The 26644-nt window shown below is 63.8% G+C and overlaps 1 protein-coding gene across 1 annotated transcript; it reads left to right on the top strand.

Moving 5' to 3' along the window:
- The first annotated feature begins 738 nt into the window (after positions 1-738).
- Positions 739-25013, top strand: SLC17A7 (solute carrier family 17 member 7). The gene is made up of 12 exons (XM_084612283.1): positions 739-1033; positions 14372-14624; positions 15546-15664; positions 17626-17740; positions 18173-18260; positions 18458-18544; positions 19145-19287; positions 19522-19671; positions 20190-20322; positions 21183-21293; positions 21690-21817; positions 23043-25013. Exons 1-12 carry the CDS (start codon positions 972-974, stop codon positions 23394-23396), a joined length of 1743 nt encoding a protein of 580 aa, XP_084468409.1. The 5' UTR covers positions 739-971; the 3' UTR covers positions 23397-25013.
- The last annotated feature ends 1631 nt before the right edge of the window (positions 25014-26644 follow it).

Below are 26644 nucleotides of genomic sequence, written 5' to 3'. Positions count from 1 at the left end.
GGCTGCCGGCTGCTCCCCCCCTCACCTGCCAAGAAAGGGCCTGTGCCCTGAGAAACTCGCACCATCTGTCTCCCACTGGGGCACGTCCCCCCCCCCCCCACACCCCTCGGTCTGGGCAGCTGCCTCCTGGCTGGCTGGGGCTCCCGACAGCTGGCAGTTCCAGGGCCCAGGGGAGGGTGAGCTCGGAGCTGGCCAGGTCCACTGCCTTGGGAGGGGAGTGGGGTCCAGTGGTTAGAGCAGGGGGGGACTGGGAACCTGGACTCCTGGGTTCTCTCTCCAGCTTTGGGAAGGGGAGTGGGGACTAGTGGTTACAGCAGGGGGAGTGGGAGCCAGGACTCCTGGGTTCTCTCCCTGGCTCTGGGAGGGGAGTGGGGACTAGTGGTTAGAGCAGGCAGGGGGTCTGGGGGCCAGGACTCCTGGGTTCTTTCCCCAGCTCTGGGAAGGAGATGGGTTGTGCGGGTTTAGAGTCCAGGAAAGAACCCAGAAGTCCTGGCTCCTTGGCCCCGAGGAACGCTTCCGCAGGGGATGGCCGGTTCTCCGCCTCGGAGCTGTCCCTGGTGCTACTCCCGGCCCCTCCCCGTGGCCTCGGGGCTGGCCTGCTGGGGGCGGGGGGGGGGGCAGAGCCGGCGGCAGCGTCCCACGCAGGATCGCCTGGATTGAGAGCCAGTGACGCGGGAGGCTCAGCGTGGGGCGGGGAGGGGGGAGCAGCTGGGGCTGGGACAGATCGGTCCTGGGCAGCCGGCGGCTGAGAGCTCCTTCTGCCGTCGGGAGCCAGAGACGGGCAGGCAAGAGCGCGGGAGAGAAGCGGAGAGAAGGGAGGGACGAGGAAGAGAAGGAACGAGACGGAAAGAGAGAAGAGAAAAGAAGGAAGGAAACAGGAGGGAGGCAGGAGAGAGACAGACAGCGACCCCCGGTGCCGTGGGCCGGAGCATGGTGCTGTGACCCAGCCCGGGCCGGTCCCGCTCGCCGCCATGCAGTTCAACAAGGAGGAATTCCAGAAGTTGGCCGGGAAGACGCTGGGCCAGGTGCACAGGTGAGGCGTGGGGAAGGGGGCGTGGGGGGGTTTGTCAGGATCTGGGCCCCTGTGGGGCCAGGATCGGGGCCCTGGTCCCTGCTTTGCCGGGAGCAGGGGGCTGGGGGGCGGACGGTGGCCAAGCGGGTGGCTTGACCTGGGCTGGGTTACGAGCCCCAACCCTCTGAGTCTTTGCCTGGCTGCCCCCCAGATCCACCCTCTCCCCCATCCCTGAGCCCCCTGCCCCCCACCTTCACCCCTCTGAGTCCCCTGCCCCCCAGATCCACCCCCTCTTTCCTCAGCCCCCTGCCCCCCAGATCCACCTCTTCTTCCTCAGTGCCCCCTCCCACACGATCACTTCCCCTCAAACCCTGGCTTCAGGCCCCCCCTCACTCCCCCCTAGCTTTACCCCATTTCTCAGCCCCACTACACTCACTCCCTGGATTCACCCCCCCATGTCTCAGCCCCCCACACTTAACCCTAGACTCACCTGCTGCACCCCCACGATTCACCCCCCCACACACACACACACACTCCCCTCCCTTCCCAAACCCCGCCTTGATGCCCAGGGGCAGATGCCAGGCCCCTCCCTTCCGCACGCACACCTATACCCAGCTCTTTGGGGTGGGGTGCAGGGGCTGGCAATTCGCTTGGGGGTGCGCCCCAGATCTGCCTTGGGAAGCGTCTCCCTCCCCATCTGCCCTTCCTGGGGCGGATGTGATGGAGAGATATTTGCTTTCTATTTATAACCTTCATCCATTCATCATCCCCCCCCTCCCCCCCGACCCTCTCTAATCCCCCCGCTTTGGCCTTTAGACACTGGCCCGGTTCTGTATTTCTGCAGCTTGGTGCAATTTCTTTCCCCCCCCCCACTCCCTTGATGAAGCCTTCTGTGGGGCTGGTGGGGGGGAAACAGGCCCGTTGGGCTGGGAGACCTAGGGGGAGGTTGCGATGAGCGTGGAGTGGATCACACAATGCTGGGGTCGCCCTGCGAGGCGGGGGGCGGGATCCACAGAAACGCCAGAATAATATTGCAGGTCATGCAGTTGCCGGAGTGGGGCTGGGATGGGGCCTGGTGTGGGTCCCTGCTGCCCCCTGCTGGAGGGGACGGGCCCTGCGCTGTGTCCGGGGCGCCCCGCACATCTGGCGAGCATCGGCATGTGGGTATCTCTTGGAAGTGGGGGCGTGCCGCGTGGGGGTGTGCTGGGGGGGTTGAACGAAAGCCATGAATTCCCGCCCCGCGCCCCAGCCCGCAGGTCTGGTCCGTAGCCGCCCGGCGCTGCCGTCCCCAGGGGAGGTGGGGTGGAGGCGGATCGATGCGGAGCCGGGACATTGTGTTGTTCGCAAACCGCCGAGTGAGCAGAACAAACCCCGGCCCTGGCACGGAGACGGACCCCGGTGCCCTTACGTAACTGGCCCGGATTCCGCCGAAGAGTGGGTCCCACCAGAGCCAAACCTCATGAAATATGCACCAGGTTTCTAAATGGATCCCGCGCGATTTATTTATACAGCGAGCGAGAAACCCTGCACGAGAGGCTCCGGCCAGGAGCTGTGCAAAGCAGGAGGTGATTAGATCAAAGCCCTCTGTGTGTGTCATAACAATTTCTGTGCGTATAATATATATTAGTGTGTGTGTGTGTGTATATATATATATTCCCTTCTATAGCTAATCAAAGGGGTGTCTATTGTATAATCATCCCATCTGTGAGCTTTTCTGTGTGTTACATGCAATAAAATATACACACCCAGATGTGGTGATATATAATATCTAGCTACGCATACTTTTCCACAACTACACAGCTATCTGCATGTAATAAACCCTAAGTGCATGGGTGTGTATGCAATATATATGTGCGCACACACAGATTTGGTGGTATATGGTATACGAACACACGTAATAAAAACGATGCAATAAACACCCATATATATTTATATATACACACACACACACACCCGTGTATCTGTGGACACATTCCCAGGTATGTGTCTATATATTGTGTATAGAATCGGAGGACGGGCAGGGACCTTGAGGGGTCGTCCAGTCCGGTCCCCGGCGCTCACGGCAGGACTAAGTATTATCTAGACCAGTGGGTCGCCGTGGCTCTGGTTAGCACCGGTGACCGGGCCATTAAAAGTCCCGGCGGTGGTGCTGCCTAGCTGAGGCAGGCTGGTCCCGACCTGTCCTGGCACCGCGCTGCACCCCAGAAGTGCCCAGCAGCAGGTCCGGCTCCTAGGCGGTGGGGCCACAGGGCTCCGCGCGCTGCCCCTGCCCCAAGCACCAGCTCCACACTCCCATTGGCTGGTTCCTGGCCAATGGGAGCTGGGGAGGGGGCGGTGTCTGTGGGTGAGAGCAGCTTGAGTACCTCCACCTTGGAGCCGGACCTGCTGCTGGCTGCTTCCGGGGCGCAGAGGGGTGCCGGGACAGGTGGGAAGCCTGCCTCAGCACCCCTGCTGCACCGCTGACCGGGAGACACCCAAGGTAACCCTGTGCCCCAGCCCTGAGCCCCCCACACCTAAACCCAGAGCCCCTTCCTGCACCCCAAACCCCTCATCCCTGACCCCACCCCAGAGCCTGCACTCCCATCCCAGAGTCCTGACCCCCTCCTGCACCCCAATCCCCTACCCCAGCCCTGAGCCCCCCAAACCCAGTCCCCTCCTGCACCCCAAACCCTTCCTCCTCAGCCCCACCCCAGAGCCTGCACCCCCAGCCCAGAGCCCTCACCCCCTCCCACACCCCAAACCCCTCACCCCTGCTCCGCGGGGTCACGGGCATCAACAATTTTCTTCAACTGGGTCGCCAGAAACAAAGTGTTGAAACCCACCGGTCTAGGCCTTCCATCGTTGGTATAACATCCTGAATACGGACAAAATCAAATCTCTTCACATAGATGTCTATCAATTCCACACCCGTTTACACATGGACACTATCACAGATCTGCTTGTGTCTAAGGGGTGTGTCTGCGCACGAGAGAGCCACCCACAGGGTGTATTCGATATATAACATATAAACGCCGGCTGTGATCGATCAAGCCAAATCTTTGTGTAGCTACTACAGGCCGGTGGCCGCAGATCTGGGTGCGCGTGGATGAAACCGACGTTAAAAGACCAGGACTAAGGGCGGCAAGTCAAGTGCTCCAGAAACACCCCTTGGAAGGTTCTTCACTGTCCTTAATTTGGGTCCCCTTGGGCACCGGTCTTTCCAGACCGTCCTTAACTCTGGCCGCACCTGCTGCTTTTAAGGCTGGGCCGGCGCCTGGCGCGGCCAGGGCTCATTACAGGGCTGCTCTTCCCTGTCGAGTTTTGGCCTCGTCACTCAACATTCGCTTTTCTCTTCAGCCCCCCACGGGCGGCCTTGCACCTTGTTCCCGGCACATGGTTCAACCCGCCCCCCTGCTGGCTGCGCCGAGTTTGATCCCTTCCGGGCTTCCCGTGAGTGGGTTCCTTTCTCCCCGTGCTGGGCGAGGGGCTGAGCCCCATGATCACCGCTGGGGAGCTGACCCGCTTGGCTCCACCTAGGGCCGGTGGGTGCAGTGGGCTCCCAGCATGGCGGGCACCCGGAAACCCTGGCTCAAGGGCCCCGTCTGGCCTTGCCCAGGTGCTTCGGGGCAGGGCCGGGGATAGGAGCCAGTTGGCTCCCCACAGCTCCTGTCCCTTCTTCCAACGCCCTGCCACAGGGCCCGCCGGCCTCCTGGCCACAGCAGCTCTCCCCAGCCACCCCTCTATCTATCTATCCATCCATCCACCCTCTCTATCTATCTATCCCCATCCGCCCCTCTATCTATCCATCCATCCCCAGCCACCACCTCTATCCATCTATCCATCCCCAGCCACCCTCTCTATCTATCTATCTATCTATCTATCTATCTATCTATCTATCTATCTATCTATCTATCTATCTATCTATCCCCAGCCACCTCCTCTATCCATCTATCTATCCCCAGCCACCGCCTCTATCCATCTAACCATCCCCAGACACCCCCTCTGTCTGTCTATCCATCCCCAGCCACCCTCTCTATCTATCTATCCCCATCCGCCCCTCTATCTATCCATCCATCCCCAGCCACCGCCTCTATCCATCCCCAGCCACCCTCTCTATCTATCTATCTATCTATCTATCCATCCATCCCCAGCCACCGCCTCTATCCATCTATCTATCCCCAGCCACCGCCTCTATCCATCTAACCATCCCCAGACACCCCCTCTGTCTGTCTATCCATCCCCAGCCACCCTCTATCTATCCATCCATCCCCAGCCACCGCCTCTATCCATCTATCCATCCCCAGCCACCCTCTCTATCTATCTATCCATCCATTCCCAGCCACCGCCTCTATCCATCTATCTATCCCCAGCCACTGCCTCTATCCATCTAACCATCCCCAGACACCCCCTCTGTCTGTCTATCCATCCCCAGCCACCCATCCATCTATCTTTCTATCTAATTTTCCATTTCCAGCCACCCCCTCTATCCATCTATCCATCCCCAGACACCCCCATCTATCCCCCTCCACTCCCTCTATCCATCCCCACCCACCTCCTCTATCTATCTATCTATCTATCTATCTATCTATCTATCTATTTCACACACACACACACACACACACAAGATTTGTGTGGGGAGGCGTTGGGTCGTTTGCCAGCAGCCGACACCTTTCAGGGTCACGGGAGGCCAGTGCAAAGTCAAAAGGCCGTTCGATATTTTTCCCTTCGCTGCTGTGAACTAGACAGCTGGGCCGGGGCTAATCCTCCCGCCCGGCTCCCAACGTGAAATTGCTTCTTTGTCATGTGCCAAGGCCGGATCCTGTGTGTGCCTATGTCCCGGCCTCCCCTTGCTTGAGCGGATGAGTCCTTCTCTCTCTCTCTCTCTCTCTCTCTCTCTGTGTCTGTAAGAGAGAAATTGGGCCCAAATTTCCCAAGAGATTTAGGAACCCAAAGATGTAGCGAGAGGCACTCCAGGGGTTTTGACAGTGCCTCAGTATCTGGCGACAGTCTCTGTTTCTCTCCGAATCCCCAGCTCCCAGAGTCCTGGGATTTTGTGAAAATGTCAGCTTCCATTTAAAAGAAAAATAGTAATCCTTTTAGACCTCCCAGCTGGGGCAAAAAGCTTAAAAACACAATCCCTAGAGGCATAGGGGTGAGGGGCAGCATCCACAGCTACCCGAGTATGGGAGGTGGCAGGAATGGGAGGGCACATATAACCCCTGGCATGGGGGACAATCGGGAGGTTGTAGGGAATCCCTGGGAGGGAAGCGGGGCACCCAGGGAGCTGGCAGCAGGAGAATGGAGGTTTCCATTTTGTTCCACGTGACACCCCCCTCCTCCGTGCATGGGGGAGACAGTATTGCTCCCTTAGATCTGCTATTTCCCTTGACCCAGAGCAGGGTGGCCCAGGGGTTAGGACACAGCCTAGGAGATGGTAAACCTGGTTCCAGCATGTACCCTGCCACAGACTCCCCAAGTGACCCTGGTTCAGTCACTTAGCCTCTCCGCAGCCCCCCGCTCTGTACCATGGGATAATAGTCTGCCCCAAGGATGGGAGTCGGGTAGGTGATCCAGGTAGATTCAAGTGAACCGTCTCTGTAGGGAACTTGAAAACCTGCTTCGTGGGTTAAACTGTTAACACCCCAGGCCATGAAAACTACCCACAACTGCCAGCCATGTCTGGGGTGGCTCCTCCTGGGAAAGGGGCTGGAAGTCCGGACTCCTGGGTTCTCTCCCCAGTGCTGAGAGGGGAGTGGGGTCTAGTGGTTAGAGCAGGGGGGGTGCTGAGAGCCAGGATGCCTGGGTTCTGCCCTGGCTCTGGACAGGGAGTAGGGTCTAGTGGTTAGAGCTGGGAGGTGCTGGGAACCGGGACTTGTGCAACCTTTCCCCTCCCTCCAAGGACTTTCGCGGAGGCGGGGAGAGGCCCAGCTTCCTTTTGACCAGCCCTTCCAGGGCGCGCTGAATAATTCATGGCTTTTCGAGCCATAGCTGCATCCTGCCTCATCTATATTTCATGGCGCTGAAGTTGGCTCCATAGAAATTTTTTCCCTTCCAACACCCTGTGTTTAAGTCTCACAACTCTGGAAATCCCTGAACCCGCCCAGAGCCCCGAGCAAGGAACCAGCCCTGATTTCAGCTCCGTTTTCACTCCAGCCTGTCGAAGTCTTGTCATTGGACTGAAGGGTTTAAATTGAATTTAGAGCAGGGGAGGGGAAGGGGACCAGGACTCCTGGGTTCTCTCCCCAGCTCTGGGAGGGGAGTGGGGTCTAGTGGGTGAGAGCAGGGGGAGTCTGGGGGCCAGGCCTCCTGGGTTCTCTCCCTGGCTTTGGAAGGGGAGTGGAGTCCAGCGGTTAGAGCGGGGCTGGGTGCCAGGACTCCTGGGTTCGATCCCTGGCTTTGGGAGGGGAGTGGGGTCTGGTGGTTGGGTGTCTGGGGGCCAGAACTCCTGGGTTCTGGCCCTGGCGGAGGAGTTTAGTGGTATTTTGTTTGAATTTGAGTGTCTGTTTTGTGTGTGCATTGAATTTTCTCTCCTTTGACTGGGGAATTTGAACTGCATTTTTAAAAATATATCCGAACCCTCTGTACCAGTATCTGTCTATATTGCAGATTTTTTCAACTGAGCACAGCTGCCTTCGGGTTTTTAGAGCATGTGCTTGTTTTTATTTGATTCTGATTGCTTAGGGTTGCATTTGGCTTGGAGTCTTTAATTGGTGCAGGCAGTTTCATGTTTTTATTCCCTTAGTTCGAAGGACGAGGATTATTTAATTAATTAGCATTGTTGGATATAATTAACCACTTCATTTAGACGATCTTATTTATTTAGCTTAATTTCAGCTGTTTCCCGCCCTGTTGATTTTGATTCATGACAGTTGTGCTGGTTTCTTGTTTGCATGTTGCTTAATTGCAGCGAATGCATTTATGATGCCATTTGGGTGCCTAGGCACTCCAGTCATGCATTGTCCTAGGTGCTGTGAATTTGTATTGCTATTAGGTGCATTACGGTAGTGCCCAGGAGCCCCGGACACAGCCGAGGACCCCATGGTGGCAGGCGCTGCACATTGTTAGGTGTATTACAGTAACGCCCAGGAGCCCCAGAGACAGCCCAGGACCCCATGGTGCCAGGCGCTGTGCATTGTTAGGTGTATTACGGTAGCGCCCAGGAGCCCCAGAGACAGCCCAGGACCCCATGGTGCCAGGCGCTGTGCATTGTTAGGTGTATTACGGTAGCGCCCAGGAGCCCCAGAGACGGCCCAGGACCCCATGGTGCCAGGCGCTGTGCATTGTTAGGTGTATTACGGTAGTGCCCAGGAGCCCCAGAGACAGCCCAGGACCCCATGGCACCAGGCGCTGCGCATTGTTAGGTGTATTACGGAATCAAAGAAGATCAGGGTTGGAAGGGACCTCAGAAGGTATCTAGTCCAACCCCCTGCTCAAAGCAGGACCAATCCCCAATTTTTGCCCCAGATCCCTCAATGGCCCCCTCAAGGATTGAACTCCCAACCCTGGGTTTAGCAGGCCAATGCTCAAACCACTGAGCTATCCCTCTCTTACGCATTATTAGGTGTATTACGGTAGCACCCAGGGGCCCCAGAGACGGCCCAGGGCCCCACGGCTGCGCAGACCCTGAACTAAAAGCCGGCCCCGGCCCTGGCCCCGAAGAGCCGCCAGTGCTGGACAAGAGGCGCTGGCTAGAGACAGTCAGACAGGGGAACCCGGAGCAGGACTGAGATCCGGGGGGGTCAGCACGGGAGCCCCCCAGTGCCTGGCCCCACTGGCATCCCAGCCGGGACGAGCCTGAGGCAGGAGCCAGAGGCGGGTAACGAGGTGGCTGTGGCCGGTGCTCACGGGGGCGCCTGCCCCGTGTTGGGGGCAGCTGGGAGCTGTCAGCGCGGCCGTGAAGGAGCGAGGCGAGGCCATGGGGGGGCGGGGAGCCCGGCAGCTTGTGTCTGATGTGCTAGCGATGGGCAGCCAGTGGACAGAGGCCTGACGCGGGCACAGCGACGGGCACGGGGTACAAGCTGCAGAGGCCTACGAGCAGGGCATGTCTGTATTTGCCAAAAGCAGAGACCCGGGGTGTATTTACACCACAACGGGACCCCTGACTCTTCCCAAGCAGGCGGTCAGGCTCCCTGCCCAGCACCCCCCCTCCCAGCATACAGTGGTCTGAGCTGTGACTCACTGCTGAGGGAGCAGCCTGTTTTCTCTCTCTCTGGTTTTGGGCCCCGAGTCTTCAGAGAACCAAACACACTCCTGAGCTTGGCTTTGAAACTCCTGCGATTTTCCAGCCAACACCCAGCCTTGCTTTGACTTGGCCCCTTTTCAAGCTTTTCTCTGCAACTTTGAAAGTGCAAACCATAAATTACGACTGCGGTCGTCGACCCCAACCCCCCCCCCCCCCCCCCCGCCCCGGGTTTAGCCGAGATTTGCGGCCAGGGGAGAGGCTCTTTCCGAGGAGCGAGAAATGAATGGTACAAGACGAGCCAATTGGGGTGGGGTGTTTTTTTTTTCCTTTTGGCATTTTTTATGGGCTTCCTAAATTTGGGCCAAGGTCACAGATTGGGGAGGGAGCAAAAAAGGATGCCGTCCCAATGTTTCCCTTTGAAATTTCCTCCTGTTCTACGAAAGAAATAACCACGAAACCAGCTCAGGAAAAAGCCCTGCGCCAAATGGATTCTTTTCCCCCCTTTAACGTTTGGGTGCGCTGGAAATTTCGAACCGCTTTCCTCCAGCTGGCGCGACGGATTTCTCCCCGGGTTTTCCCAATTGGCAGAGCTCGGCAATCTCCAGGACTCGCCCAGCTCCAGCGAGGAGGCGGGGAGAGTCAGAGGGCCACAAAACCTGCCCGGTTGGAGGGCCCAGGCTGGAGGCCGGCCTGGTATTCGTGTTTGCTTCAACCGGAGTGGCTCGGTTCGCAAACCAGCCGGAGTCCCCAAGTGCCGGTGGAGGAGCCCCCCAGCCAGTGGTTAATTCTCCGGGCTCTTCAACATTTGCATCTTGGCTCCTGTCTGAATCAGTCCAGCTTCCGCGTCAGACCTTTGCCTGATTAAATACGCCTTCATTAGCAAATTTCCCCACTTTGGTCACCCCCCAACCTTCTCCTTCTTAAGCTGCACCCATGCCCCCCCTCTGCGTTCCTGCCCCCATGGGGGGCAGCCAGGCCCATTTGGGTGGGCGGCTGCTCTCTGCCCTCCCCGGTCACCTTCTGCGGCGGGATTTAGGCGTCCGGCGGCTAATTCCCCGGCAGCAAGGGTCATCTCCGGCCCCATACAGTGAGCGGGGGGAGATCGGGGGAGTGCAGACGGATACCCCTGTTGGCAGGTGGGGTAAGGGGCTGGGGGTCAGCCCCATAGGGAGAGCAGACACACACACACACTCCCCCCTCCACCAGAGAAACACACATTTACACCCAACCCTAACCCGGGACCCCCCGCCAGCCCCAGATGGATTTCAAGACCTGGGTCAGAGGTCCCCACTCCCCAATATTGCTTTCTCCCCCCCCAGAGCAGGACTCGTTCCCCCCAGCAGGGGGCGCCAGGGACGCACACACAGCGCAGGGCCCGGCCCCTCCAGCAGGGGGCGCCAGGGACACACACAGCGCAGGACCCAGCCCCTCCAGCAGGGGGCGCCAGGGACACACACAGCGCAGGGCCCGGCCCCTCCAGCAGGGGGCGCCAGGGACGCACACAGCGCAGGGCCCGGCCCCTCCTGCAGGGGGCGCCAGGGACACATGCACAGCGCAGGGCCCGGCCCCTCCAGCAGGGGGCGCCAGGGACACACACAGCGCAGGGCCCGGCCCAGCCCCTCCTGCAGGGGGCACCAGGGACACACACAGCGCAGCGCCCGGCCCCTCCAGCAGGGGGCGCCAGGGACACACACAGCGCAGGGCCCAGCCCCTCCAGCAGGGGGCGCCAGGGACACACACAGCGCAGGGCCCGGCCCCTCCTGCAGGGGGCGCCAGGGACACATGCACAGCGCAGGGCCCGGCCCCTCCAGCAGGGGGCGCCAGGGACACACACAGCGCAGGGCCCGGCCCAGCCCCTCCTGCAGGGGGCACCAGGGACACACACAGCGCAGCGCCCGGCCCCTCCAGCAGGGGGCGCCAGGGACACACACAGCGCAGCGCCCGGCCCCTCCAGCAGGGGGCGCCAGGGACACACACAGCGCAGGGCCCGGCCCCTCCAGCAGGGGGCGCCAGGGACACACACAGCGCAGGGCCCGGCCCCTCCAGCAGGGGGCAGCAGACCCCCCCCAGACAAACACACAATCGGCGCCGCTCTGCTCTCACTAGCCGGGGCTGGGGGGGCTGTAGCAGCTCGGGACAGCTTGTGCGAAGGAGGGGGGGCGTGTGCGCCCAGCTCCAGCCCGGCTGCGGGTATTCGCGAGCGGATGAGGCAGCTTGGCCAGGAGCCCAGCACGGGGCTTAGCGCGGCTCCCATATGGTCCCGCTGCGCCACGTGGCATCAGGCACCGGCGCCAACTCCCCCCCCCGCCCCCCTCCCCCCCCAACACGCCGGGGCTGGGATTGCGGCAGGCTGCGCAGAACTGGGCTGGTGCAGAGCCCGGCGCTGCACTGGGGCACTAGGGGGCGCTGGGGAGCGGGGGCAGGGCAGGGGAGTCAGCAGGGGGCGCTGGGGAGCGGGGTGGGGGGCTCAGCAGGGGGCGCTGGGGAGCGGGGTGGGGGGCTCAGCAGGGGGCGCTGGTCTGCGGGGGGGCTCAGCAGGGGGCACTGGGCTGGAGGGGCAGGGCAGGGGGATCAGAAGGGGGCGCTGGGGAGCGGGGGGCAGGGCAGGGGGTGCTGGGGAGCGGGGGCAGGGCAGGGGAGTCAGTAGGGGGCACTGGGGAGCAGGGGGCAGGGCAGGGGTCAGAAGGGGGCACTGGGGAGCGGGGTGGGGGGCTCAGCAGGGGGCGCTGGTCTGCGGGGGGAGGGTGGGGGGCTCAGCAGGGGGCACTGGGCTGGAGGGGCAGGGCAGGGGGATCAGAAGGGGGCGCTGGGGAGCAGGGGGCAGGGCAGGGATCAGAAGGGGTGCTGGTCTGCGGGGGGCTCAGAAGCGGGCGCTCTCCCCTGGCAGTCAGGGCTGGCTCCCGGGAGGCGCTAGGGGGCGCTGGGCTGCTGGGAGCAGTGGGCGGGGGGGGCACTGGGCTGCGGGGAGCAGTGGGCGGGGGGGGCGCTGGGCTGCTGGGAGCAGTGGGCGGGGGGGGCACTGGGCTGCGGGGAGCAGTAGGGCGGGGGGGGCACTGGGCTGAGGGAAGCAGTAGGGTGGGGGTGGCGGGGGGGGAGGCTCCGTTTCTCTCGCTCTTGCAGAGCTGCTGGTGCTAAGAAGATGCAGCGTGAAAAGGTGCAAGAATTAGCAGCTGCCTCTTAACACCAGGTGGGGAGGGGGGTGGGGGCGAGAAGGGGAGGGGGGGAGGCTGGGGATGAGAAGGGGGGAGGCCGGGAAGGAGGAGGCGGTGGGGGTGTGGAAGGGTAGTGAGGAGGGGGTGGGTGTTGGGATGGAGGTAGAGGGGAAGGAGTAGGGGTGGGACAATTGGGGAAGGGGGTAGGGGGTGGGGTGGGGCTGGGAGGCAACTGGGGGCTGGAGAGGAGCAGTAGGGGGAGGGGGCAGGGACCAGAAATGAGAGGCTGGTTCTGCTCTCAGATCACCCAGGGTCAATCCGGAGTCACTCCTGTTTGCAATGGGGGCAGGGCCGCGTTCTGCTCTCAGCTCCCCCAGGGTCAATCCAGAGTCACTCTGTTTGCAATGAGGATAGGGCCAGGTTCTGATCTCAGCTCCCGGGCCCCCTGGGGTCAATCCAGAGTCACTCCTGTTTGCAATGAGGGCAGGGCCGGGCATTTTACCAACTGAAGAGAAACAAAAACCTGAAGACTTCAATATCTGTTAACTAGGAGCAAACGCTGGGAATGGGCTGGAGGGAGGGGTTTGGGGAAATGGATGGATTGTAGCTGCTACGTCCCAGCGCCGGGCGAGGGGTCCCCGTATACCCAGCCCCCTGCCCCAGGGGGTTCCCTGTATACACAGGCCCCTGCCCCACCCCAGAGAGGTTGTGTCCTAGTGTCGGGCGAGGGGTCCCCGTATACCCAGCCCCCTGCCCCACCCCAGAGCCAGCCGCATCCCAGCACCTGGTGAGGGGTCCCCGTATACCCAGACCCCTGCCCCACACCAGAGCCAGCCGCATCCCAGCACCTGGCGAGGGGTCCCCATATACCCAGCCCCCTGCCCCACCCCAGAGCCAGCCGCATCGCAGCACCTGGCGAGGGGTCCCCATATACCCAGCCCCCTGCCCCACCCCAGAGGGGCCGTGTCCCAGCGCCGGGGAGGGGGGGACCTGGCAGGAAGCTGTGGGGAAAGCCGGTACCAGAGGAGCCGACCTCGCTGGGGAAGGTCAGTTCAGCTCGAGCCGGGTGGGGGCCGGGCGGGGGGAGTTTAGCCAGGGATATTTAAAACCGTCCTTGTGATCTGCTAACGCGGCCGCCTGCCCCGTGACCCGGCAGCTCCCTGTGCTGAGCAAGGCCGGCCCTGGGGCCGGGATGGGGGGGGCTGGCCCTGCTCAGCAAGGGAGCTGCCGGGTGAGGTGGCGGTGGGGGTATCTAGCTACCCACCCACCCCATCCATCCCCACCCACCCCCTCTATCTATCTATCCCCATCCGCCCCCCATCTCTCTATCTATCCATCTATCTATCTATCCCCATCCATCCCATCTATCTATCTATCTATCCCAATCCGCCCCCCTATCTATCTATCCCCATCCACCCCCCATCTATCTATCTATCTATCTATCTATCTATCTATCTATCTATCTATCTATCTATCTATCTATCTATCTATCTATCCCCATCCGCCCCCCATCTATCTATCTATCTATCTATCTATCTATCTATCTATTCCCATCCGCCCCATCTATCTATCTATCGATCTATCCCCATCCACCCCCTCTACCTATTGATCTCCATCCACTCCCTCTATCTACCTATCTATCCCCATTCGCCTCCCATCTCTCTATCTATCCATCTATCCATCTATCTATCTATCCCCATCCGCCCCATCTATCTATCCATCTATCCCCATCCGCCCCCCTATCTATCTATCCCCATCCACCCCCCATCTATCTATCCATCTATCTATCCCCATCCGCCCCCCATCTATCTATCTATCTATCGATCTATCCCCATCCACCCCCTCTATCTATTGATCTCCATCCACTCCCTCTATCTATCTATCTATCTATCTATCTATCTATCTATCTATCTATCTATCTATCCCCATCCGCCCCCCCATCTATCTATCTATCTATCCCCATCCGCCTCCCCATCTATCTATCTATCTATCCCCACCCCCACCCCCACCCCCCTCTCTCGCTGGCTCTCGCTGTCCCTGGGCCAGGCTCCTGGAGCGGCACCAGCCGGGCGGGGAGACGATCGAGCTGACGCAGGAGGGGCGGGCGGTGGCGGTGGCGGAGAAGCACCAGCCGGTCGTGGACTGCACCTGCTTCGGCCTCCCGCGCCGGTACATCATCGCCATGCTCTGCGGCTTCGGCTTCTGCATCAGCTTCGGGATCCGCTGCAACCTGGGCGTGGCCATCGTCAGCATGGTCAACAACAACACCGTGTACCGGGGCGACAAGGTGGTGGTGGAGGTGAGCGGCCTGTGCCCTCCAGGGGGCGCCGACTCCCACCCGGCCCCTAGGTGGGGACTGGCTCAGGGGGGCGGGGAATGGGGCCCGGGGCCTGTCCCCTCCAGGGGGCGCCGACTCCCACCCGGCCCCCGGGCGGGGACTGGCTCAGGGGGGCGGGGAATGGGGCCCGGGGCCTGTCCCCTCCAGGGGGCGCCAACTCCCACCCGGCCCCCGGGCGGGGACTGGCTCAGGGGGGCGGGGAATGGGGCCCAGGGCCTGTCCCCTCCAGGGGGCGCCAACTCCCACCCGGCCCCCGGGCGGGGACTGGCTCAGGGGGGCGGGGAATGGGGCCCGGGGCCCGTCCCCTCTAGGGGGCGCCGACTCCCCCTGGCTCCAGGGCGGGGACTGGCTCGGGGGGGGTGGGGAATGGGGCCCAGGGCCTGTCCCCTCTAGGGGGCGCCAACTCCCACCCGGCCCCTAGGTGGGGACTGGCTCAGGGGGGCGGGGAATGGGGCCCGGGGCCTGTCCCATCCAGGGGGCGCCGACTCCCACCCGGCCCCTAGGTGGGGACTAGCTCAAGGGGGCAGGGAATGGGGCCCAGGGCCTGTCCCCTCCAGGGGGCGCCAACTCCCACCCGGCCCCTAGGTGGGGACTGGCTCAGGGGGGCGGGGAATGGGGCCCAGGGCCTGTCCTCACTAGGGGGCGCCGACTCCCCCTGGCTCCGGGGCGGGGAATGGGGCCCGGGGCCTGTCCCCTCCAGGGGGCGCCGACTCCCACCCGGCCCCTAGGTGGGGACTGGCTCAGGGGGGCGGGGAATGGGGCCCAGGGCCTGTCCCCTCTAGGAGGCGCCGACTCCCACCCAGCCCCAGGGCGGGGACTGGCTGGCTCAGGGGGGCTGAGAATGGGGTGCGGGGCCTTTCCTCTGTTTCTTTTCCTCCACAGAAAGCCCAGTTCACCTGGGACCCCGAAACGGTCGGGATGATTCACGGCTCCTTCTTCTGGGGCTACATCGTCACGCAAATCCCTGGCGGCTTCATCGCCCAGAAATTCGCTGCCAATAGGTTGGAAGAGACGCACAGCCGGCCCCATGGCCCCAGGGCGGCACCAGGGGCGCTGGGGAGCGGGGTGGGGGCTCAGCAGGGGGCGCTGGGCTGCGGGGGGTGGGGCAGGGAGGCATTTCAGGTCAGGTACAAAATCTCAGTCGCATTAAAACTCCCCTGGCTCCTTTCCGCTCTGTCAGGGCCTGGCCCCTCTCCAAATGGGCTAATCCCTGGCTGGTTCCCTGAATCTCCCGGGAGAGACACCGCTTCCTGTCCCGCTGGGCGGCAGTCTGCGCTACCCAGCCCCCCGCGCTCCACCCCAGAGTCAGCCGCATCTCTGCGCCAGGCGCGGGGTCCCCGTATACCCAGGCCCCACGCCCCACCCCAGAGTCAGCCGCATCTCCGTGCCAGGCGCAGGGTCCCCATATACCCAGCCCCCCTGCCCCACCCCACGGGGTCGCGTCCTAGTGCCGGGCGAGGGGTCCCCATATACCCAGCCCCCACGCCCCACCCCAGAGCCAGCCGCATCTCCGCGCCGGGCGCGGGGTCCCCGTGTACCCAGCCCCCGTGCCCCACCCCACAGGGGCCGCATCCTAGTGCCGGGCGAGGGGTCCCCATGTACTCAGCCTCCACCCCCCACCCCAGAGTCAGCCGCATCTCCAGGCCGGGCGTGGGGTCCCCATGTACCGAGCCCCTGCCCCCCACCCCAGAGTCAGCCGCATCTCCGCGCCGGGCACGGGGTCCCTGTATACCCAGCCCCCGCGTCCCACCCCAGAGTCAGCCACATCTCCGTGCCGGGCGCAGGGTCCCCATATACCCAGCCCCCGCGCCCCACCCCACAGGAGCCATGTCCTAGTGCCGGGCAACGGGTCCCTGTGTACTCAGCCCCCGTGCCCCACCCCAGAGTCAGCCGCATCTCCATGCCGGGCGCGGGGGTCCCCGTATACCCAGCCCCAATGCCCACCCTAGACCCAGCCGCATCTCAGTACCGGGCGCGGGGTCCCCATGTACCCAGCCCCGGTGCCCCACTCCAGAGGGGCCGTGTCCCACTTCTGGTTCGGGGGGGGCCCTGGATACCCAGCCCCCTCACCCCACCCCAGAGAGGACCCCATATACCCAGCCCCTGCTCCCCACCTCAGAGGCATCAGAGGTGTAAGAGTGCGAGGGAGGCAAAATGCAGCCGTGAGCAGCTGTTCTGACCAGCGACGATGCGGCTGCAGCCATGACCAGCAGCGGCAGAACACAGAGCATCGATTGTGCCGACACAACAGTGTGTCACTAGTGTTAGTGCAATGCACTAGTGAGCAGGGAGCGTGCAAACACTAGTGATCGGTGCGTGTGCGATGCACTGGTGGGCAGCAAGCGTGCAAGCCCATGTTTGAGCAGTGAGCGTTCAATGCATAAAGGAGCAGCAAGCCTCCAGTGCACTAGTGAACAATGTGTGTGCAAACACACTAGGGAGCAGCCAGCGTGTGAAGCCCTTTTGAGCAGTGACCCTGGAAACATAAGATCAAGCTGCCAAGTACACAGGCCCAATAGTGGGCAAGAAGCATTTAGTGCACTAGTGAGTAATGAGCAGGCAAACACAAGGGTGACCCTTGAGTGTGCAAATACCATAGTGAGCAGCAAGTGTGCAATGCACTGATGTGCGGTGCGTATTTGAATGCACCAGCTAGCTTGCAAATACACGCACCCTCCATGAGCATGCAAACACCGGCGTGAGCTGCAAACAGTGAGCAGCGAGCGTGCAAGCACAAGAGTGTGCCTTGCACCAGTGAGCATCCAAACACAATAGGAAGCAGCGAGCGTGCAACGCACTACTGAGAGGCGAAGACAACAGTGAGCCGCGAAGGTACAATGCACTCGTGAGCAGCGAGCGGGCAAACACAAGAGTGAGCAACCAGCGTGCCACACACGAGCGAGCCGCGCGCGTGCAAACGATGGCGCGAGCCCCCCGCCCTGACCCCACCCTCCCCCCGCAGGGTGTTTGGCTTTGCCATCGTGGCCACCTCGACCCTGAACATGCTGATCCCATCGGCCGCCCGGGTTCACTACGGCTGCGTCATCTTCGTCCGCATCCTGCAGGGGCTGGTGGAGGTGAGCGCCCCCTGGTGGGGGGGACCACGGAGGAGGGGGTGGGGCTTGCCTTCCTGGCCACGCCCCCCATCCTCATGGGGGAGGCTTGGGAGGGAAGGGTTAGGGGGTGGGGCTTGATATGTTGGCCACACCCCTTCTTGCACATGGAGGTGGCGGGGTAAGAGGGCAGGGCTTGCTTTTCTGGCCACGCCCATTTCTAGTCCGGGTGGGAGGGGGCAACCAGTTGAAGGGGGTGGGGCTGCTGGTAGGGGGCGGGTCTCCTTCTAGCCTTGCCCTCTTTGTGTATTGGGAGGCGTGGCCAGATGTGCTAGCCACGCCCCCTTCCTAATGGAGGGGGTTTGTGAGCACGGTGTGGGAGGAACGGTGCCAGTGAAGGGGCGGAGCCTGGTAGCCTGGCCACGCCCCCCCAGCCCTAACATCTGTCTGTCCCAGGGGGTGACGTACCCAGCCTGCCACGGGATCTGGAGCAAGTGGGCCCCCCCTCTGGAGCGCAGCCGCCTCGCCACCACGGCCTTCTGTGGTAAGGGACCCTCCCCTGCCGAGCCCGGATGCCTGGGTTCTCTCCCCGGTGCCAGGAGGGGAGGGGGGATCTAGTGGTTAGAGCAGGGGGGCTGGGAGCCTAGACTCCTGGGTTCTGTCCCCAGTTCGGGGGTGGGTGGGGTCTAGTTCGGTTCACACCGTGGGGCTTTGGCTAACATGGGCCACAACCTCTCGCAGGCTCCTACGCGGGCGCCGTGGTGGCCATGCCGCTGGCCGGGGTCCTGGTCCAGTATTCGGGGTGGAGTTCGGTCTTCTACGTCTATGGTAAGGTCGGATCCATGGGCCCATCGACCGCAGCGTCCAGCCTCCCCCCACCAACCCTACAGGCCCATCGACTCCGGCGTTCAGCCTCCCGCCACCCGACCTGCGGGCCCATCTACCCTGGCGTCTAGCCTCCCCACAACAAACCCACGGGCCCATCTATCCCGGTGTCCAGCCTCCGCCCACCAGACCCATGGACCCATCTACCCTGGCATCCAGCCTCCCCACAACAAACCCACGGGCCCATCTATCCTGGTGTCCAGCCTTCCACCACCAGAGTCACAGGCCCATCTATCCCGGCATCCAGCCTCCCACCACCAGACTCATGGGCCCATCTATCCCGGCATCCAGCCTCCCACCACCAACCCTACAGGCCCATCGACCCAGGTGTCCAGCCTCCCCACAACAAACCCACGGGCCCATCTACCCTGGCGCCCAGCCTCCCCACAACAAACCCACGGGCCCATCTATCCCAGCATCCAGCCTCCCCCCACCACACCCGTGGGCCCCTCCTGCCCAGTATCCCCACACAGAGGTGGGAGGGGCTCTCTCAGCTGGCTGTTCCCCCCCCCCGCCATGACTCCTCCCCCCTGCTATCGACAGGCAGCTTTGGGATCTTCTGGTACATGTTCTGGTTGCTGGTTTCCTATGAGAGCCCGGCTCAGCACCCCACCATCACGGAGGAGGAGCGCCGGTACATTGAGGAGAGCATCGGGGAGAGCGCCAGCCTCATGAACCCCCTGGTGGTGAGACCCCCATGGCAAGCGGGCTGGGGGCACTGCTGCAGGGAAGCTCGCGGCGCCGGGACGCCCTGGGCTGGGGGCACTGCTGTGGGGAAGCTCGCAGCCCCAGGATGCCATGGGATGGGGGCACTGCTGCGAGGAAGCTCGCAGCACCGAGACACCCTCCCTGGGGGCACTGTTGTGGGGAAGCTCGCAGCCTGGCTATCTCACCCTTCCCTTCCCTCCCCCCCACGGCAGAAATTCAAGGCCCCCTGGCGCAAGTTCTTCACCTCCATGCCCGTCTACGCCATCATCGTCGCCAACTTCTGCCGCAGCTGGACCTTCTACCTGCTGCTCATCAGCCAGCCGGCTTACTTCGAGGAGGTCTTCGGCTTCGAGATCAGCAAGGTACCGGCCCCGGCCCCCGCACTGTGCGCCCCAGGCCGGGGCAGAACCCAGGCATCCGGGCACCCAGCCCCTGCGCTGCGCGCCCTGGGCCGGGGCAGAACCAGGCATCCGGGCACCCAGCCCCCGCGCTGCGCGACCCGGGCCGGGACAGAACCCAGGAGTCCAGGCTCCCAGCCCCTGTGCTGCCCTCCCTGAACCGGGAGAGAACACAGGCGTCCGGGCCCCCAGCCCCCTCCCCGAGCCGGGACAGAACCCAGGAGTCCGGGAGCACAGCCCCCACCCCTGCTTTAACCACTAGACCACACTCCCCTCCCAGAGCTGGCACAGAGCCCAGGCCCCCCCCCATCCCGAGCAGGGAATCCGGGGGTGAAATCCTGCCTTCTCCCATCAGTGCAACGAGTTGGTTGGGGCCCAGACTCAGCTGGGTGGGACCCATGAAAGAGGGGGGTGGGGGGAGGGAGAGGCTCCCCGTGGGTGCCGGGGCAGGTAACTCCTCCTCTCCCTGCCCTCCCACCCAGGTGGGCCTTCTCTCTGCCCTGCCCCACCTGGTCATGACCATCATCGTCCCCATCGGGGGGCAGATCGCGGATTTCCTCCGCAGCCGCCGGATCATGTCCACCACCAACGTCCGCAAGATGATGAACTGCGGAGGTGAGATGGGGCTGCGGGTCGGGAGTGAGGGGCTGTCACCGGGTCCCCGGGCGCTGCTCTGGATCTGCTCCCCACGCAGCCAGGCAGGACCCTGGGGGAGTCTCCTCTCCGGGAGCAGCCTGTCTGCAGGACACACAGCTCCCCCGGCTCCACCTTCCTGGGGCTGACCCCCGAGCCTCCAGCCTCCCCTGCCCCTCCGTGTGCTTCCCCCAGCGAGTCCACTCAGGCAGGGTCCTGGGGGGGCCAGAGGGTCCTGCCCCCCGACTCCGCAGTCAGACGTGACTCTCAGCCAGCCAGTAACACAGAAGGTTTATTAGACGACAGGGACATGGTCTAACACAGAGCTTGTGGGTGCAGAGAACAGGACCCCTCAGCCGGGTCCATTTTGGGGGGCAGTGAGCCAGACAACCCCGTCTGCCCTTCACTCCATGTCCCAGCCAGCCCCAAACTGAAACTCCCTCCAGCCCCCCAACCCCCTCCTCTGGGCTTTGTCCCTTTCCCGGGCTAGGAGGCCACCTGACCCCTTTGTTCTCCAACCCTTCAGCTCTCACCTTGCAGGGGGGAAGGGCCCAGGCCATCAGTGGCCAGGAAACAGGGTGTCGGCCATTCTCTGTGTCCAGACCCCTGCACACACCTGCCCTCTAGGGCTCTGCAGGGATCATACACCCTTACCCCACCCCCTAGATACTTAAGAACTGCCTAGGGGAAACTGAGGCACCCCCACACTATTCAGAGGAAACATTAAGAAGAGTCCCACTTCGTCACATCGGCACCGGCAGGGCTGTGGGGGGCTGCAGGTCGGGAGTGAGGGGCACCGGCAGGGCCGGGGTGTGTGTGACTCAGTTTCTCTCCCCCCCAAGGCTTTGGCATGGAGGCGACGCTGCTGCTGGTGGTGGGTTACTCTCACAGTAAAGGCGTCGCCATCTCGTTCCTGGTCCTTGCTGTGGGCTTCAGCGGCTTCGCTATTTCAGGTCAGCAGTGGGTGCTGTGGGGCAGGGAAGAGAGTGGGGGCTCGGCAGGGAGTGGGGCAGGAGGCGCCGGGGGGCAGGAAGCAGGATGGGGACTCAGCAGAGGGTGGTGTGGGGGCTCAGCAGGGGGCACCGTGGAGCAGGAAAGGGGGTGGGGGCAGAGCAGGGGGCGCTGTGGGGCAGGGCAGGGGTTGGGGGCTCAGCAGGGGGCGCCGTGGGGCAGGGCAGGGGGTGGGGGCTCAGCGGGGGATGCCATGGGGCAGAGGCTCAGCAGGGGGCACTGTGGAGCAGGAAAGGGGGTGCCGTGGGGCAGGGCAGGGGGCAGGGGCACAGCAGCGGGCGCCGTGGGGCAGGGCTGGGGGGCTCTCACTTAGTCCCTTTGCTCCCCCGTCCCCACAGGGTTCAACGTGAATCACCTGGACATCGCCCCGCGTTACGCCAGCATCCTCATGGGCATCTCCAACGGGGTGGGCACCCTCTCGGGCATGGTCTGCCCCATCATCGTGGGGGCCATGACCAAGCACAAGGTGCGGCCGGGCTGGGGGGCTGCGGGTCGGGAGTGAGGGGCACCGGCAGGGCTGGGGGGCTGCGGGTCGGGAGTGAGGGGCACCGGCGGGGCTGGGGGGGGCTGCGGGTCGGGAGTGAGGGGCACCGGCAGGGCTGGGGGGGCTGCGGGTCGGGAGTGAGGGGCACCGGCGGGGCTGGGGGGGCTGCGGGTCGGGAGTGAGGGGCACCGGCGGGGCTGGGGGGGCTGTTGAAGCTGGTGCTCAAGGGCGGGGGCACTCAGGAGCCCGGTGTTGGGGGATGGCTGATCCCCCCACAGGTCAAAATGTTTATAAGGAAGGGAAATAAAATATTATTTTGTCTCTTTCTCCTCCCCCGTCCCGCCCTGCCCCTGCCCCCTACTCCTCCCTCTCCCCCTCCCATCCCCCCACTCCCTGCCCTGCCTCCGCCCCCTACTCCTCCCCCTCCCCTCCCATCCCCCCTCCCTGCCCTCGCTCCCCTACTCCTCCCTCTTCTCCTCCCATCCCCCTCCCTGCCCCCACCCCATACTTCTCCCTCTCCCTCTCCCCCTCCCATCTCCCCCCTCCCTGCCCCGCCCCCTACTCCTCCCTCTCCCCCTCCCATCCCCCTCCCTGCCCCTGCCCCCTACTCCTCCCTCTCCCCCTCCCATCCCCCTCCCTGCCCCCACCCCATACTTCTCCCTCTCCCTCTCCCCCTCCCATCCCCCCTCCCTGCCCTCGCTCCCCCACTCCTCCCTCTCCCCTTCCCATCCCCCCCACTCCCTGCCCTGCCTCCGCCCCCTACTCCTCCCCCTCCCCTCCCATCCCCCCTCCCTGCCCTCGCTCCCCTACTCCTCCCTCTCCCCCTTCCATCCCCCTCCCTGCCCTGCCCCCTACTCCTCCCTCTCCCCCTCCAATCCCCCTCCCTGCCCCCACCCCATACTTCTCCCTCTCCCTCTCCCCCTCCCATCTCCCTGCCCCGCCCCCTACTCCTCCCTCTCCCCCTCCCATCTCCCCACTCCCTGCCCCGCCCCCTACTCCTCCCTCTCCCCCTCCCATCCCCCTCCCTGCCCTGCCCCCTACTCCTCCCTCTCCCCCTTCCATCCCCACTCCCTGCCCTGCCCTCGCTCCCCTACTCCTCCCTCTCCCCCTCCCATCTCCCCACTCCCTGCCCCGCCCCCTACTCCTCCCCCTCCCAACCCCCACGCCCTGCCCTGCCCTCGCCCCCCTACTGCCCCCCGGCGGGCAGACGCGGGAGGAGTGGCAGTACGTGTTCCTCATCGCCTCGCTGGTGCACTATGGGGGCGTCGTGTTCTACGGGATCTTCGCCTCGGGCGAGAAGCAGCCCTGGGCCGAGCCGGAGGAGACCAGCCCCGAGAAGTGCGGCTTCATCCACGAGGACGAGCTGGCCGACGAGGAGGACGAGGCCGCTCGGGGGGCGGGCGACGGGGGCGGGGGGGGCGGCGGCTACGGGGCCACCAGGAGCACCAGCTTCGCCAACGGGGGCTGGGCGGCCGACTGGGACAGGAAGGAGGAGTTCGTGCAGGAGCCCGGCAAGGACACCTACATGTACGGGGCGCCGCGGGAGAGGGACCTGTCCTAGGCACCCCCCGGATCTCCGCCTCCCCCCGGGCACCTCTGCGGTGGTACAGTCCAGGGCGTGGGGCTGAGCTTGGCCACGCCCCCCATTCTGCAGGCCACACCCCAGCCCCCTCACTGTGTTTGTACAGTCCAGGGGGGTGGGGCCACATTTGGCCACACCCCCTTCTGCAGGCCACACCCCAATCCCCCCCTCCGCTCTGTGTTGGTATGGTCCAGGGGAGCCAGGACTGAGCTTGGCCCCACACCCCATTCCCCCACTGCATTGGTACAATCCGAAGGGGGCGGGGCTGATTTAGGCCACACCCCCACGCTATGGGCCACAGCCCCCTTCATTGGTGCCATCCAGGAGGGCGAGAGGTGGAGCTGAGTCAGGCCACACCCCGAAGCCTCTAAGCCACACCCAACCCCCTCCCTCCCCTCACTGGGGTCTGCTCGATTGGTACAACCCCCTCCCCAGGCCACGCCCAAATCTTTCCCCTCTGAGCCGCCATTTGGTATGACCCATCAGGGCGAGGGGGTGGTGCTGATGGTACGACCCATCGGAAGGCTTCGGGGGGGAAGTCCTCTGATCCCACTGACCTGGGTCTGGGGGGAGGGCGGGGCAGAGGTTAGACCTTTGACCCTGAAGTCGGAAGATCTCGACCTTTGACCCTTGGCCTCTGGGCTTGGCCTTGAGCCCAACTTGATCTTGAGGTTGGTGGTGCTTGACCTTTGACCTTGAGGCTCCCATGTGCCCCATAATAAATTAACCCCTCCCCCCAGCAGGCCTGGGGGGCAGCACTAGGGATCCATTACGGGGGGCAGTGGAAAGGGATGGGGGAATGCCCCAGCTGGTGACCCGGGGGTTCAATCTGACAAAGTCTTTACAAAGTGACATGACAAATGACGGTTTTGAGACACCCCCATGTGCCAGTCGGCGGTTTTGAGACCCCCACCACCCGCTCCTTCTCTGAGCTGCCCACCCTGGCGGCTCCCAGCCACCCTGCACTTTGGTGCCAGCGGTCCCCGGCCACCCCAGCACATCTCGGCAGGTGACTTCGAAGCACCCCTGCACATCCGAGATGACGGTTTCAAGCTGCTCCGTGCATTCAGGTTGGCAGGTTCGACACCCCACGCCCTGCAGGTGGCGGGTTCGAGACACCCCGCATGCTCCAGCCGGCAGCTTCAAGTCACCCCACAGCACCCAGCTGGCGGTTTCAAGCCACCCTACTCCATGCAGCCGGTGGTTTCAAGCCACCCAGCACATGCTTAGGCCAGGGCTTCAAACTAGTCTGCACCCTCTAGTCGGTGGTTTCATGCCCCCCCTTCCATGTGACAGTTTCAAGTAGACGCCTGCGGAGTGAGGCCCCCGCCCTACCCAACACCCCCAACCCACCCAACCGCTGGCTCGGCCCCGGCGCCGCCCGGTTCCTCCCCGTTAGAGGCAGGTGGCGATGCTGTGGAGCCGGGGGATACCCCCAAAAGTGTGGGGGGGGAGACCTGAGCCCCCTGGTCCCTTCCCCGCCCCACAGCTCTGGCATTGGAGGATCTGCCTGGTGTTGAGTATATGTGTCCCCTCCGCTGGAATAAATCAATTCTTGTGTAAATATATAAATATAAATTATATACGGGACCAAGAGCGGGGCCAGGCCTGTGAGAGCTTCCTTCCTGCGCCGAGGGGTGAGGGGGGACGGCACGCAGGCGGATCACCGTCCTTCTGTCCAGCCCCACGGCTCCCCGTCTGTCCATCCATCCCCATCCACCCCCTCTGCCTGCCTAGCCCCATAGCCCTCTCCGTCCAGCCCCGTGGACCACCGTCTGTCCATCCATCCCCATACACCCCCTCTGCCTGCCTAGCCCCATAGCCCTCTCCGTCCAGCCCCATGGACCACCATCTGTCCATCCATCCCCATCCACCCCCTCTGCCTGCCTAGCCCCATAGCCCTCTCCGTCCAGCCCCATGGACCACCATCTGTCCATCCATCCCCACCCACCCCACCCATCACTGGTGCTGTAGTTAAAAGGAGGGGGGGCTCAGGAGGGGGCGCTCCTCCCTTACTGGGATGGGACCCATGGATGTGGGGGGCAAGGAAGAAGAGCTAGTTCATCCTATGGCTAATGGGGGTGCGATGGTCCCTGTTTCTGTCCGTGGTGGAGGGGGGGTGGCTGCTAAACCAGCATGGCCCATCTGTGATGCCCCTCACTCCTGGCCCAGCCCCGCCGGTGCCCCTCGCTCCCGACCCACAGCCCCTGCTAGCCCAGCCCCGCCAGTGCCCCTCGCTCCCGACCCACAGCCCCTGCTAGCCCAGCCCCGCCGGTGCCCCTCGCTCCCGACCCACAGCCCCTGCTAGCCCAGCCCCGCCGGTGCCCCTCGCTCCCGACCCGCAGCCCCTGCTAGCCCAGCCCCGCCGGTGCCCCTCGCTCCCGACCCACAGCCCCCTGCCAGCGAGTGAACAGGGGGTCTCCAAAGCAGCTGGTGGCTGCTGAGTGCTCAGGTGGGGCCTGGGCCACGCAGCCACTCGGAGGCAGGTGGCCCGCGGAGGGGCCGGGCTCCTGGCACGTGGCCTGGGCAGATGCGGCAGGATTAGGCTGGGACCAGAAATAGAGAGTTGGCTCCGGGATTAGCCGGGGGGCGGCGAGATGGGAGCCAGGGATATAGCGCAGGGGAGGGGCTGGGGATGAATTCCCAGCGTCAGCCCCTCCCCAGTGCCCCTCACTCCCGACCTGCAGCCCCCTGCTAGCCCAGCCCCGGGCTCCCCACACCCCCACTGGTGCCCCTCACTCCTGACCCGCAGCCCCTGCTAGCCCAGCCCCAGGCTCCCCACACCCCCACCGGTGCCCCTCACTCCCGACCCGCAGCCCCTGCTAGCCTAGCCCCGGGCTCCCCACACCCCCAGTGATGCCCCTCACTCCCGACCCGCAGCCCCTGCTAGCCCAGCCCCATGCTCCCCACACCCCCACCGGTGCCCCTCACTCCTGACCTGCACCCCCTGCTAGTCCAGCCCTGGGCTGCCCCCAGGAGCCGTGTCGTGGTTGACGGTAGCAGGGCGAGCTGCGAGCAGCGAGATGGATGGGCAGGGATGGCAAAGGGGGGGCACAGATGGACCCAGTGGGGGACCCGTGTGCTAGCCTGGCTGTTCTGAGCCGCCAGGGCCCAGCCTCCGACGCTTGTATGGAAGTTTCCCCAACAAACCGCTGACCCGGACATCACCAGCAGGGGGCAGAGGAGCCCGGCCACGAAATGGGACATGGGGGCTTCTGCCTCCAGGG

This window comes from Lepidochelys olivacea (assembly GCF_965140295.1).
Source record: "Lepidochelys olivacea isolate rLepOli2 genome assembly, chromosome: 23".
Lineage (NCBI taxonomy): Eukaryota > Metazoa > Chordata > Testudines > Cheloniidae > Lepidochelys > Lepidochelys olivacea.
This window is presented reverse-complemented; position numbering and strand designations above follow the sequence as displayed.

Bases quoted from the DNA above. Each gene is read 5' to 3' on its own strand.
- SLC17A7 (XM_084612283.1), top strand. From the start codon at position 972: ATGCAGTTCAACAAGGAGGAATTCCAGAAGTTGGCCGGGAAGACGCTG. The intron at 15,665-17,625 runs GTTGGAAGAGAC...CTCCCCCCGCAG, and splicing joins CAGAAATTCGCTGCCAATAG to GGTGTTTGGCTTTGCCATCG. The intron at 18,261-18,457 runs GTAAGGGACCCT...AACCTCTCGCAG, and splicing joins CGCCACCACGGCCTTCTGTG to GCTCCTACGCGGGCGCCGTG.